This window comes from Sceloporus undulatus, chromosome 2 (genome assembly GCF_019175285.1).
Source record: "Sceloporus undulatus isolate JIND9_A2432 ecotype Alabama chromosome 2, SceUnd_v1.1, whole genome shotgun sequence".
NCBI lineage: Eukaryota > Metazoa > Chordata > Lepidosauria > Squamata > Phrynosomatidae > Sceloporus > Sceloporus undulatus.
Window position 1 is genome coordinate 275,177,627 of NC_056523.1, and position 13,932 is coordinate 275,191,558.

The following is a 13,932-nucleotide window of genomic DNA, read 5'->3' on the forward strand; positions in this document are numbered from 1 at the left end:
TGTTCCAGCTGATCCTACTTGTAACTTTGACTGTCCCTACAACAGGTAAGATGAACCAGCACCTGTCTCCAAATCAGTTACTGAGGAGGTGTGACAGCAAAGCAGAGAGAAACAGGGGAAAGCAGATAATCCCTAACTGTCATGTTCGGCCTCTGAGGGAGAGAGTAGGCTGGCCCAGTTCCATCACAGGGCTGGCCTGAAGACAGAGGCTCCTCCCTCCCTAACTGTCATCTTCGGCCTACGAGGAGAGAGAAAGGCTGGCCCGTACCATCAGGGGCGCCTGAAGACAGAGGCTCCTCCTCCCTAACTGTCATCTTCGGCCTCTGAGGGAGAGAGTAGGCTGGCCCAGTACCATCAGGGGCTGGCCTGAAGACAGGGCTCCTCCCTCCCTAACTGTCATCTTCCGGCCTCTGAGGGAGAGAGTAGGCTGCCCCAGTACCATCAGGGGCTGGCCTGAAGACAGAGGCTCCTCCCCTCCCTAACTGTCATCTTTCGGCCTCTGAGTGAGAGAGTAGGCTGGCCCAGTCCATCAGGGCTGGCCTGAAGAAAGAGGCTCCTCCCTCCCTAACTGTCATCGTTCGGCTCTGAGGGAGAGAGTAAGGCTGGCCCAGTCCATCAGGGGCTGCCTGAAGAAGAGCCCCTCCGGTCCATCTGCCTTGGTCCAGGCCTCAGAGGGAGAGAAGAATGCTGGACCTGATTTCCTCCCCCCCTCACCATTCCCTTCTCCTTTTGTGTCGTGTCTTTTAGATTGTAAGCCTGTGGCAGGGAACGTCGTGTATCCTCTATTGAAACCCTCGAATCCCAGTGATTGGGCAAAAATAAAACCAATATAAACCCACCTCTCACAAAGCATCGCGCTACAAGTTAAATACAGTCCAAACCATAACCCCCCCAAATACAATTAAACAATGTGAATTAAAAACAAAAAAACATACTTAAAAACAATTCAAAACCCTTCTCACAAACTCTTGTGTTTCAAAGCCATGTTTATACTTGAAACATTGAGGGACTTGTTTGAGTGGTGGGCAGAAGCAAAAGCAAAAGGGATGGGGCCAGAAAACATCAGCCCTGCTTAAATGGGGTGTCTGTGCTAAGGCAAACTTAGTCCATTGATGTATCTCATGTAACAGTAAAGTTTAATATGAAAAGAACATAATTCTGATGTAGTTGCTAAATATTTTTACTTCAGATTCTGTTGTTTTCTCTCACTGACAATTCATTAAACAACATGAAACTATGTAAAGTAAAACATTTAGGTTCTGCATAGTTTATGACTAACTGCACTGGGTGACACCAACCTAGTGATGTCACGCCTCCATATCTTCACTTATTCACAGTGGGAAAAATCTTTCACTGCTCCACAATATTTCACTTATTGTATTAGGGCTGTCAGTTGATTAATTACCTGCCATTTGATTCATAATTGGTCACTTAATGACATATGTATTTGCATATTACCCAAACACTATTTGATATTACTGAAAGCTCAATAAAAATGTCTCTTTCTTTTTTTTTAATTTTATTAAATTTTAATTATAAAAACACATACATACACTCCAGTAACATTATATACAATACACATAACAATACATTAATTACACAGTTTACAAGAAGAAATCCCTTTTAATTAACTTACCGTGCTTATCAACCTTCCACTCAACTTCCTTTCTAAATCTTTTTTAACATCCCTACCTCCACGTCCTTACTATCTGTTACACAACCCAACCTACCTAACTCCTACACTTACTTCTTCTCCATCTTCAATACTTTCCCTAGACTTCCTCCTCTTTCTTCTTCTTACTTACTATTAAATCTTACTAACATTCACAGACTTATTCACATACATACACATAAAAAAAGTGACTTCCTTTCACCAGTATTTGTCCGTTTGTTTTGACATGCCTTCTTAAATACAGTATTATAACAGCCGGATCCAATCCCTAAATAACTGTAATTACATTTGTCTTATAGAGCCAATCTCCTAAGAATCAAAATTTGCAACAGATATCTTATTAACCTAGATTCATGTAGTTTATGTTAGAAATATTTTACATGAGGTCAACTTGTACACAAGTATATACAGTAAGTACACGGGTGGGTGGGAATCTATACATTTTCTGTACTGTATTTGTAGTTTTAGAACAGCTCTTACACAAGCATTATCACATCATTTAGATCTAATTTTCATCAAGGTGGTAAATCAGCATTTGGGCATTACCATTTTCATACTGTAGGAATTGATTCACCTGTGGGGAAGCATCTCACTCCACCCCACCAATGTTGGAACTAGCGAGAAAGGCACATTATTTTTCCATAGGCTTTGTTGGGACTTGATAAATGTGTGGTCACCAAGACCTATCCCTTCAGAGTCATTTAGGCATGTTTACTCTGGAAAGTTCTACATACTGGGAGGTTACCTTAGGTACAGTGGTTCCCAAAGGTTTTCAGGGTACCAGACACTTTTCTTTTGGGAAACAGCCCTAGCAAGTTGGTAAGAATTACCTTCATGCTATGTGTATATTTAAGATAAATGACTTTTGTGTTTAGATTTGGGTCCTATCTCTGAGATTATTATTATTTTGTTGTTGTATGCCTTTAAGTTGTTTCTGTCTTGTGGTGACCTTAAGGCAAACCTATCATGGGCTTTCCTTACCAAGTTTCATCAGAGGGGATTTGTCATCTTCTCAGGATGAGACAGTGTGACTTGCCCAAGGTCACCCAATGGGTTCCATGGCCGAGCTGGGATTTGAACTCTGTTCTCCAGTGTGGTAGTCCAGCACCAAACTACTACACCACACTGAGTCATTACGTAAAAGCAAATGCAGGTTTTCTGAAGTCCAAAACAGACCTAATCCCAAGCATTTCTGATAAGGGAGACTCAACCATACAAGCTTTTGTTGACTACTGCCCACTTTGGATGGGGCAGTCCTTATTTATACCCATTACAACCTGTAGAAATCATGCATTTTGACACCACTTTAACTGCCACAGCTCCAACCTACAGAATTCTAGGACTTATAGAATCACAGAGTCCAAAAGCTGGAAGAGACCACAAGTGCCATCCACTCCATGGAACTCTCAATCAAAGCATCCCTGACAGATGGCCATCCAGCCTCTGCTTTAAAACCTTCAAGGAAGGAGACTCCACCACTCTCCGAGGGAGTGTGTTCCACAGTCCTTACTGTCCTCCTAAAGTTGAGGTGGAATCTCTTTTCCTGTAGCTTGCATCCATTGTTCCAGGTCCTGTTCTCTGGAGCAGCAGAAAACAAGCTTGCTCCCTCCTCAATATGACATCCCTTCATATATTTAAACAAAGCTATCATATCACCTCTTAAACATCTCTTCTCCAGGCTAAACATACTCAGCTTCCTAAGTCTCTCCTAGTAAGGCATGGTTTCTAGACCCTTTACCATTTTGGTGTCCCTCCTTTGGACGTGCTCCAGTTTCTCAACATCCTTTTTGAACTGTGGTGCTGAGAAGTGGACACAGTATTCTAGGTGAGGCCTGACCAAGGCAGAATAGAGTGGCGCTATTACTTCCTGTGATTTAGACACTATACTTCTATTGATGCAGCCTAGAATTGCATTGGCCTTTTTAGCTGTCTCATCGCACTGTTGACTCATGTTCAACTTGTGGTCTACTAGGACTCCTAGATCCCTTTCACACATAGTCTCCTTAAGCCAGGTGTCCCCCATCCTATACAGTGGTACCCCGGGTTACGAAAGTAATCCGTTCCGCGGAGCCCTTCGTAACCCGAAATCTTTCGCAAGCCAAAATTGCCATAGGCGCTAGCACTGGAAGCCGCGATTCCGTGTGAAAAAGCGCCGAAAAGCACCAAAAAAATTTTTCGTAACCCGGAAGTTTTTTCTAATGGATTTTTTTTCGTAACCCGGAAATTTCGTAAGGCGGTGATTTCGTATCCCGGGGTACCACTGTATCTATACATTTCATTTTTGCGCTCTAAGTTCAGTAGTTTACATTTCTCTGTGTTGAAATTCATTTTGTTATCTTTGGCACAGCTTTCTAATCTATTAAGGTCATTTTGAATTTTGATCCTGTCCTCTGGGGTATTAGCTACTCCCCCTAATTTGGTGTCATCTTCAAATTTGATAAGTGTATCCCCAATTCTGTCATCCAAGTAATTAATAAAGATGTTGAACAGCAATGGGCCCAGGACAGACCCCTGTGGGACCCCACTGGTCAATTCTCTCCAGGATGAAAAAGAGCCATTGTTGAGCACCCTTTAGCTTTGGTCAGTCAACCAATTACAAATCCCTGTAACAGTTACTTTGTCAAGCCCATATTTTACAAGCTTGTTTGCAAGAATATCATGGGGAACTTTGTCAAAGGCCTTACTGAAATCAAGATATGCAACGTCCACAGCATTCCCTTCATCTACCAAGCTGGTAATTTTATCAAAGAAAGAGATAAGGTTTGTCTGGCATGACTTCTTTCTCTGAAACCCATGTTGACTCTTTGGACTATGGAATTGCCTTCTAAATATTCACAGACTCTCTGTTTAATGATCTGCTCTTTATATTTACCAGTTCTTTTAATAATCTTGGATGTAGTTCATCTGGTCCTGGAGACTTAAATTCATTTAGATTAACCAGGTATTCCTGTACTACCTCTTCACTTATTCTGTCCTGCATTTCCCCTATTGTGTCTTGTTCTCTGGAGCTGCAGAAAACAAGCTTGCTGCATCCTCAATGTGACATCCCTTCAAATATTTAAACAAGGCTATCATATCACCCGTTAACTGTCTCTTCTCCAGGCTAAATATATGCAGCTCCCTAACTCTCTCCTCATAGGGCTTGGTTTCCAGACCCTTCACCATTTTAGTTGCCTGCCTTTGGACAAGCTCCAATTTATAAACATCCTTTTTGAATTTTGAAGCTAAGAACTAGACATAGTATTCCAGGTGGGGCCTGACCAAAGCAGAATAGAGTGGCACTATTCCCTTTCACTATAGTGAATATACACTTCCCTATATATTCACTATACTTCCCTTGATCTAGACCAGTGATGGCGAACCTATGGCATGCGTGCCAGAGGTGGCACTCAGAGCCCTCTCTGTGGGCACACATGCTATCGCCTTAGCACAGAGTTTGCCAGAGTTTCTTACTAGAAAGCCAGAGGGATGTGGCACTTTGCAATAAATAAGTGGGGTCTGGGTTGCAGTTTGGGCACTCAGTCTGTAAAAGATTCTGCATCACTGATCTAGACACTATATTTCCTTTCACAATAACCACATTACCGCATTACACTCTCATAGTACTGCTATTCCATGTTTACTGCTCTGGCTGACTCCTGTTGTGTTTTAGGGTCTGTAGTTCAGTGAGGCCTAAGAGCTCTCTGGCTGAGAATCCTAAAGGCTCCTCCGTCAACTTCAAATCCCAGAATGCAACAGGAGGCAGCCAGTGCAGTTACAGTGGCATAGCAGTGCTATAAGAGTGTAGAGCGGTAATAGCAATTATATTTCTATGCTGCTTATCAGTGCACTTAAGCACCACCCCCCCCAAAAAGCTGGGGACTCATTTTAGTGACCTGGGAAGGATGCCAGTCTCTATAAGCCAGGTCTCCCCCATCCTCAGTGGCTGCTCCCGCCTTGTGGAACTCCCTTCCAAGGGAGGCTAGGCTGCCTCCCTCCCTGCCGGCCTGGTTTTATTGTGGGTTGGTTTAGATTATTTTTAACCTTCTACATTTTAAATTTTGCATGATATTTTTTAAAAAAAACTCACTGTTTTAATTGGATTGTTTTAACTGTTTTAAAGTGTTGTTTTAATGTGTATATTTATATTATATATATATTTAATTATATGTACATAACATATATTATATGTTTATTTTATATATATATATATATATATATATATATATATATATAGACATACACACACATATATGTATATATGATGTGAACTTGGGAGAAGGGCAGTATTAAAACAAAATTGCCCAATGTCTGCCTCCAATTATGACTATTTTTAAGTGATTTTATCTATATTTTACAACGCTGCTGTTGTTTTATAATTATGCGGTTTAGTTTTAAGAAAGGAGATTACCTATTTATTTATGTATGTGTTTGTATATTTTTATTTATGTATCACTGTTGTAACCCACCTCAATCCTAAGGGAGAGGCGGGATAAAACCAAAACATTATTATTATTATTATTAGGAGAGACTTCAAGGTGAGTGCCAGTGGGGGCCTAGTATAGTGTCTAGATTAGTGAGTCAACAGTGTGATACAGCAGCTGAAAAGGCCAATGTGATTCTAGGCTGCATCTAGAGAAGTGGAGTGGTCTGGATCAAGGGAAGCAATAGTGCGACTCTATTCTTGCTTCGGTCAGGCCTCAGCTGTCCAGTGGTGGCCTAGTATAGTGCCTGGATTACGATGGTTCTCACCCTTTGGGCCTCCAGATATGTTCTGGACTTCAATTCCCAGAAGTCCCAGTCAGCTGTTCACTGTTCAGGGATTCTGGGAGTTGAAGTCTCCAAAAAGGAAAAGGCCAGAGGACCAAAGGCTGAGAGCCACTGTCTCCAGAAGATCCAGGGGAGTCGCAGTGGCAGTCTGTGCTGTCGGTGGGCGAGGCAGCCTCTTCTTCCCCTCCCGGCCTGGAGCTCCTGCCTCGGGGCCTCAAGGGCGGGGAGGGAAGGAGGCTCACCGCACGGTGCGGATGACGAAGTAGACGATGAGGCCGGCGCTGGCCAGGACCAGGACGGAGAGGGCGCGCTGGGTCATGGGCGGCGTGGCCTCCGGAGGGGCCGGCACCGCCGCCAGGCTGCTACTGCTACTGCTGCTGCCATTGGCACTGCCTCCTGCGCCGTCCGGCCTCTGCGTCTCCGAGGGCACCACCGGCGGCGGGGTCCGCGGCGGTGTCTCCGAGCGTGGCTCCGGGAAAGGGAGCGGGGCCGGGGCGCCCTCTCCGCACAGCGCCGCCACCAGCAGCAGCCCCGGCAGCAGCGTCACCGCGGGGCACGGAGGGGTCGCCTGCGGAGGAGCCGCCGGAGGAGGAAGCAGCCAGGGAAGACGCCTCCGCATGGCGCCCGTCGCCAGCCAGGCCCAGAGGGCGCGCTTCCGGGAGGAGGGCAGGGAGCAGGAGGGAGCCGGAAGCGGAAGAAGGACGGAGCCGCTGCCATGGACGCCGCCGCCGCTGCCATGCCCCAAGCCACGCCCCTTTCATTAGCCCCGCCTCTTCCATCGACGACATGGAGGGAGCCTGGTTTGGGCGCATGCGCACTGCCTAACAGCGTTTCTCCAGGCTGATATCACTTTAACACACACACACACACACACACACACACACACACACAGTGACAGCATTGTAACACACGCATATAGAGAGAGTGTCATATATACTGTACTGTATAAAGTGACACACTATATATACAAAATGACACCACTTTAACTTGAATTAACTGATTATATATATATATATATATATATCAGTTAAAGTGGTGTACTGTATTTGAACTGCACAAATAATCCAATTTTTATTTTGATATCACTTTAACACACACATATATAGTCATATATATAAAGTGACACCACTTTAACTGATATATATTTATATATAACTGATTTAACAGGATATATAATCAGTTATATATAAATATATATCAGTTAAAGTGGTGTCACATATATGCTATATTTGCCCAGCAGAAATAATCCAGTTTGACACCACTTTAACTGATAGTGACTATACAGTTGGCCTTTCTTATCCACAATTTTCTATCCACAGATCTAAGCATCCATGGCTTGAAAATATTCCAAAAAAGTATAAATTCCGAATGGCAACCCTTGATTTTCCATATTATATAAGGGACATCATTTTGCTGTGCCATTATATTTAATGGGATTTTGTTATCCATGGGGGATCCTGGAAGCAAACCCCAGCAGATAACAATGTCTTACTGTATATATAAAGTGACACCACATTAACTAGTATATGTTTATATATAACTGATTTAACATTATACAGCTGTTCCAGACCCCTTCGCAAAAACAGAGTTTCACCTATATGCAAGCCCCATTGGCTTGAAGGCATGCACCGCATTCATTCTCTCTTCGTTCGTCCCTCACACATAAGCGCATATATATATATATGCAGAAATAATCTTACTTGACACCACTTGAACTGCCATGGTTCAATGATATGGAATTCTGGGAATTGTAGTTTGTTGTGGCACCAGAGGTCTCTGACAGAGGAGGATACACATCTCACAAAACTACAATCCCCACTATTCCATAGCATTGAGAAATGGAAGTCAAAAGTCATGTCAAACTGGATTAGATTCTGGAACTTTCTTCCCAGGGATAGAGATCTACAATTTCTGGAATTTTTGAAGCCATGTGGGGGAAATGTTTGTTTTTGTTTGTTTATTTCTATGTTTTTTTGGTTTTGGGGGAAAGGAATGAAAATTTTGGGGGAAATTTTTTAAAAATGGAACATTAGCACTTTTTTACAGATTGAAAGTCACTCTATTGCTTTAGGAACATAAAATATGACTATGTCCAAGTCGATTTGGCACAAAAGTATGACAACTGGTATATTACAGTATAGTCAAACAATTATTAATGGAATTTGCTTTTATTTTTAAAAACATTTTTATTTGTAACAAGTGGAGTAATAATTCCAGAACATGTACATCTCTGTCCCTGGGAAGAAGGTTCCAGAGTCTAGGGGCAGCAACCAAGCAGAACCTCTCCCATAGCCCTATCAATCATAGCCTGGGCAAGTTCATGTAGACAGGTATGATCTGCCAGAGACCCTCAGCCTGAGCCATAGAGGGCTTTATAGTCCATAAATAGCACTTTGAATTGTGGCTTGAAACAAACTGCCAAGTAGTGGAGCGGTTTCACCATGTGCTGTCTGTAACCTGCCCAGTTAACACTCTGGTTGCAGCTACTGTATTTGGATTAGCTGATGTGTCTGAACATTCTTCAAAGGCAACCCCATGTAGAACATATTACAGCAATCTATATGGGATGTAACTAAAGCATGTACTACAGTGGCTAGACCAGCAATTGGCACACAGGCTTTAAATGTGCAAAAGGACTCCTGGCCACTGCATTAACCTGTGCTTTCAGGTTCAAAGCTTACTCCAGGAATACACCCAGACTGTGAACCTGTGTTTTCAGGGGGAGCGTGACCCCATCTAACACAGGCTGAGCCCCTATTCCCTGATTTGCATTCCAGCCAACCAGGAGGCCCTCTGTTCTTGATTAAGTTTCAGTTTGATTGCCTTCACCTGTCCATTACTGGTGACAGGCAATGGTTTAGGACCAGGACAGCCTCCTTGGGTTTGGGTGGACTGGATTAGTAGAGTTGGGTGTGTTACAAGTACCGGAAGTCTTCCGTTTTGATATAAAATGTTGTGAACGTTGTCCCTCTTATGACCCTAAATGTACCCTACAAACACCCACCATGATCCTTAGAGCGAGAGACCACTTAGGCAGTTTAGGAAGTTGTGATAAGAGAAGATTCACGTATATTTCTCAGGAAGGCTATGTAATTAATCTCAGGATATTTGGCATCCTTACCGGAGAATGCCCATTTACAACCCTAATCCCCACCTCAAAGATCTCCATCTCGACTGTCCGTTTCTATGCAAATTTGGACCTTTGATGTAGAAGACCTGGTGTTTGTCCCAGGCTAATTTTGCTCTATTTAAGATCCCCAAATTCTTTTGTTCCCTGGACTAGTTTTGGATTTTAGATTAATTCCATGTCATTCTGATTTCTGCTAGTTCTGGCCCACAGTTGCCACACTCCAAATATCCTGGAGCAGTTGGGTCGCATGTAGGGTTGCCATAAGTCAGGACCTCCAAACCGGGACAAATGTAGGACAAATGTAGGGCCACATTTTCAAATGTGGGACACTTTTTTAAAAATGGAGGACACATAAAAATTTTGATAATTTTTAAAAAATGTTAATATAAATGCATGTTTCTTCGGCTGCTCAAAATGGAGGACATTTTGGCATTATTCCTAGACAAATGGCAGAAATGTACTTCTCTTTCTGGCCAAATACCCCCCCCGCCCAATTCTACAACTACATGTCCCACTCCCAAGCAGGCATATGATTTGAAAGACCACAGGCACCCTCTTTTGTCTCTGCAAACTACATTTCCCACTCCCAAGCCTTCTTAGCAATTCTCCCCTTCCTCCTTTTCCTTGCCTCCTCCAACCTCCCCCAAACCCCCTCACTCCCTCTTTTTCCCCAGGTATGTCTCAACTTAGGGGAGATTTATGGGTCAGATCCCTTCTTTTGTAATGGGGGCAAAGCCTTGAGAAGCCCTGGACCCCTGAGAAGAAGAGGAGGGGGGCTTAGAGAGAGGGGGGTAAATAAGGATGCTAGAGTCAGAAAGGAGTTGGGCACACAACAACAACAATGCCAACAACAACAGCAGAGGAGGAAGGGGGAGGAGGAGAAAAAAGGGGAAGGAGAAAGAAGAAAAGGAGGAGAAAGAAGAAGAATAGGAACAAAGAGAAAAAGAAGATGAGGAGGAGGAAGAAAGGAAGAAAAAGGAGAGGAGGAAGAGGAGGGGAAGAAAAAAAAGAATAACAAGAAGAAGAGAAGGAGGGGAAAGAGAAAGAGAAAAGCAACTTGCCTGCAAAGCCCCCTTGGACGTTGGAGCATGCCAAATAAGGAAGCAGAGGGCTGGCTCCTTGAGAGGGCTGGCCAATAGGGGCAGGGCAGAGCAGCAGACCCCGCCCCCTGCTAGCTTCAGTCATGCTGCTCAGCACTGTAGCAAAGGGAGGCAGCAGCCCTGGGAGCCCTGAGTCGGGCAGCCACTCGGGGAATGGGCGGAGGGCAGGGCAGGACTGGGCACACCCCCAGGAGGCGGGAAAGTCCCGCCCACCGCCGTGAAATGGCAAGCCTAGTCGCAGGTCCCCACTATCAGACCACATCTTCAAGAAACACCCGCGTCGATAGTAATCATCACTGTTATTGAAGCCTCTTGATCTATTCACGATTTCACCCCTTTATTTCTTAGCTCTTGTGTGCGCACATGTGAGTGTGTCTGTCGTGTGCGTTCCCCCTTAATAAAATACATTTGATTGAAGAATTCTGCTTCTGTAATCCTTTATCCCAGCACTTCTGTAAAAGTTGGGAAGATCCCAGGGTTGCTTGTAACTCAGCCCAGTTATTAAGCTAATTAATATTCTCCCCAGGCCCCGTAGTTTCAGGTGTCATCAGCATATTGTTGGCACCACACCCCAAAACTCTGGATGATCTCTCCCAGAAGTTTCATGTATATGTTAGATAGCATAGAGGACAGAGCAGAACCCTGAGGAATGCCCACAGGTCAATGGCCAGGGGGTCACACAAGAGTTCTACAGCACTACCTTCTGGATTTGCCCCATCAGTAAGGAAAACATCTACGGTAAAACAGTATCTCCAAGTCCAGTCCCAGTGAGGTAGCCCGAAAGGATACCATGGTGGATGGTATCGAAAGCTGCTGAGCAGAACCAAAAGGGATGTGCACATCCTGTCCAGTTCCCTGCGTAGGTCATCCACCAAGGCTGTTTCTGTTCCATAGCCAAACCTGAAATCAGATTGAAATGGATCTAGTACTGTAATTTGTTTCATGCAGAAATCCCTGGAATTGGGAGGCTACTAAACACTCCAATACCATACCCTAAAATAGTAGATTTGACACTGGCCAATAATTATCCATTATAGAGGGATTCAGGGATCACTTTTTCAACATAGGTCTCACAGAATGCCTCCTTTAGGTAAGTTGAAATGATGCCTTATTGTACAGAGGGATTGACTACCCCCTTTACCCACTCATTCAGTCTCTCTCTGGCCTATTAAAAAAGCCAGGAAGGACTGGTCTAACACATACGGCAGCTCTCACTTCTCTGAGGATCCAATCCACATCCTCAGGCTGCACAAACTGAAAAGTATCCATTAACACTGGAGAAACAGGTGCCAAGGTTATAACCACTTGCACTGACTGTCTCAACTACAAAATCTAAATTAGAGGTACAGTCATGAAGGTTCTGTTTAGCTATCATACTCAATAATCAGTGATGAATTTATGGTCTACACTTAGTAATTGTTCTCTGATTAATAGAGCCAGGAATTCCTTTTCATATGTGTTCATGAGCCTGACAAAATGTGACTTGCACTCTGTCCTTGCACAAATTTGCTCCAAAGTAAATGTATGCTGGATTTCATCCTTTTCCTAGTGACTGGTTTTCCCCCCTCTGAAACCCATAGAACTACTTTCGTGTTGCTGAGATTCTGATTTTTTGTTCTTTGACCAATTTACGACAAAGTCAAATAGAACAGTGTGACTGGCAAAATCCCACACTTTTTGAATCTACTATTCTACTAGCAAAGGGAAGAAACACAATGCTGCTGAATCTGGAGATTCCATATAACCATTGTGAATAAGAGCTGTTAATTGAAGAACTACAGAAAAACCAGTTGCATGACAATTAATGCCTCTGTGCTACAATCATATTGATTCTCTAATATTTTAAGGAGCCCAGTGGTCAAAAACACACAAATCTTGCATCCATTAAAAGAAAAGCACCCTAAGTGTTTGGGATAATTGAGATTTGAATACTTAGGATCAATGGGAGTAGATCAATGGACTGCACTTTATGGTTTGGGTGGGTAGGTAAGGGGGCATTTTGGAAGTGTGGATTGAACTGTTGCTGGACTGTGACTCTTCCTGTGTTGCCTTGGGCAAATCATGCACTCTTGGCCTAGCTAGCTCACCGGGTTAATAGGACGACAAACAAGATAAGAATTGTGAATCACTTTCTCCTGAAAATTACTACAGAAATTGGGTAAATAAAAATAGTAATGGGAATACTAATAGTTTGATCTCAAGAAAAATTTGTTTTGAAGACTTGCCACAAAATGTGATTAATATGGATTTTGTGATTAGCCTAGAGCAGAGAGTGCAGAATTATGCTTCTGATATAATATTTGTTCGTGGAAGTAAAAGGGGGAAATACAGTAACATATAATTGAAGCCAGTAAATGTTGCTCAGTTCAAACTCCAAATTTACTAGTTTCCCTAAAAAAAACAACCTCCAAATACCAAAAATATGTATACACTTTAGACGTTAAACTCAATTTCACAGAAACAGGTGTGCTTTTCTGCCTTGAAAAGTGTTGCATTGAAAATTATTGTATCCTGAATATACATGCATATAACTGAGAAGCACTTTGTTTTATTGGTGGGGAACTTGATAAGAACTACCGTATATACTTGACTATAAATCAACTTCATGTATAAGGAGAGGGCAGATTTTAGGGACAAAATTATGGATTTTGATATGACCCATGGATAAGTCAAGGGGAAAAACTTTGGAACATGTAAGAAAGCAATGTTTCCAGGAGAAAAGCAAAGGAAAACAATGCCAAAGAACTCAGCAAAATTTCAACAGACCCAACTGTTTATACTAAAGGTAGGATGGATGACAGCATAGAGCCCTCTCTATTCTCAGTACTTCCAGGACAGATTATGCTCTTGCCTTTCACCAGGGGATAATTCCTTTTTTAAAAAAATAAGAGTTAAAATACAGTATTTACACTGACTTGTGGACAAGTAGACTCAAGCTATTACTCTTCTGCCATCCTGCCTTTTCAACTTCTTTTCAAGCATCCCAGTTTATTTTTCTCTTTATCACTTTCCCCCTTTGTCCTCAGCTTACTTTAGTTGCTGAAAACTGAATTCATTGTGGCAAAGTATTTTGCCTTCAAATAACTGAGCAGGCAAAAAGGAGATGTTGGAGTGGGATCTTGCCCTTCCCAGTAGGGTCAAACAAAAGAAAACTGCTGATGCCTTTTCTAGCTTATGTGCTCTTTTTCATTATTAACTTTTGCCTTCTTGATGGAGGGATCTTTTCATTATCCCCTTGTGGTCGCTTCTTTTTTGGCACAATTGTCATTGCCATTATGTTG

The 13,932-nt window shown here is 43.0% G+C and overlaps 1 protein-coding gene across 1 annotated transcript in view; it reads right to left on the reverse strand.

The window, feature by feature from the left end:
• The window catches only part of FAM174A (family with sequence similarity 174 member A), a 24,075-nt gene extending 16,972 nt beyond the window's left edge, over positions 1 to 7,103 (reverse strand). The window contains exon 1 of the mRNA XM_042454716.1: positions 6,664 to 7,103. Coding sequence (XP_042310650.1) covers positions 6,664 to 7,040 — 377 coding nt within the window. The 5' untranslated portion in view covers positions 7,041 to 7,103. The remainder of the gene's footprint in view (positions 1 to 6,663) is intronic.
• Positions 7,104 to 13,932: the final 6,829 nt, after the last annotated feature.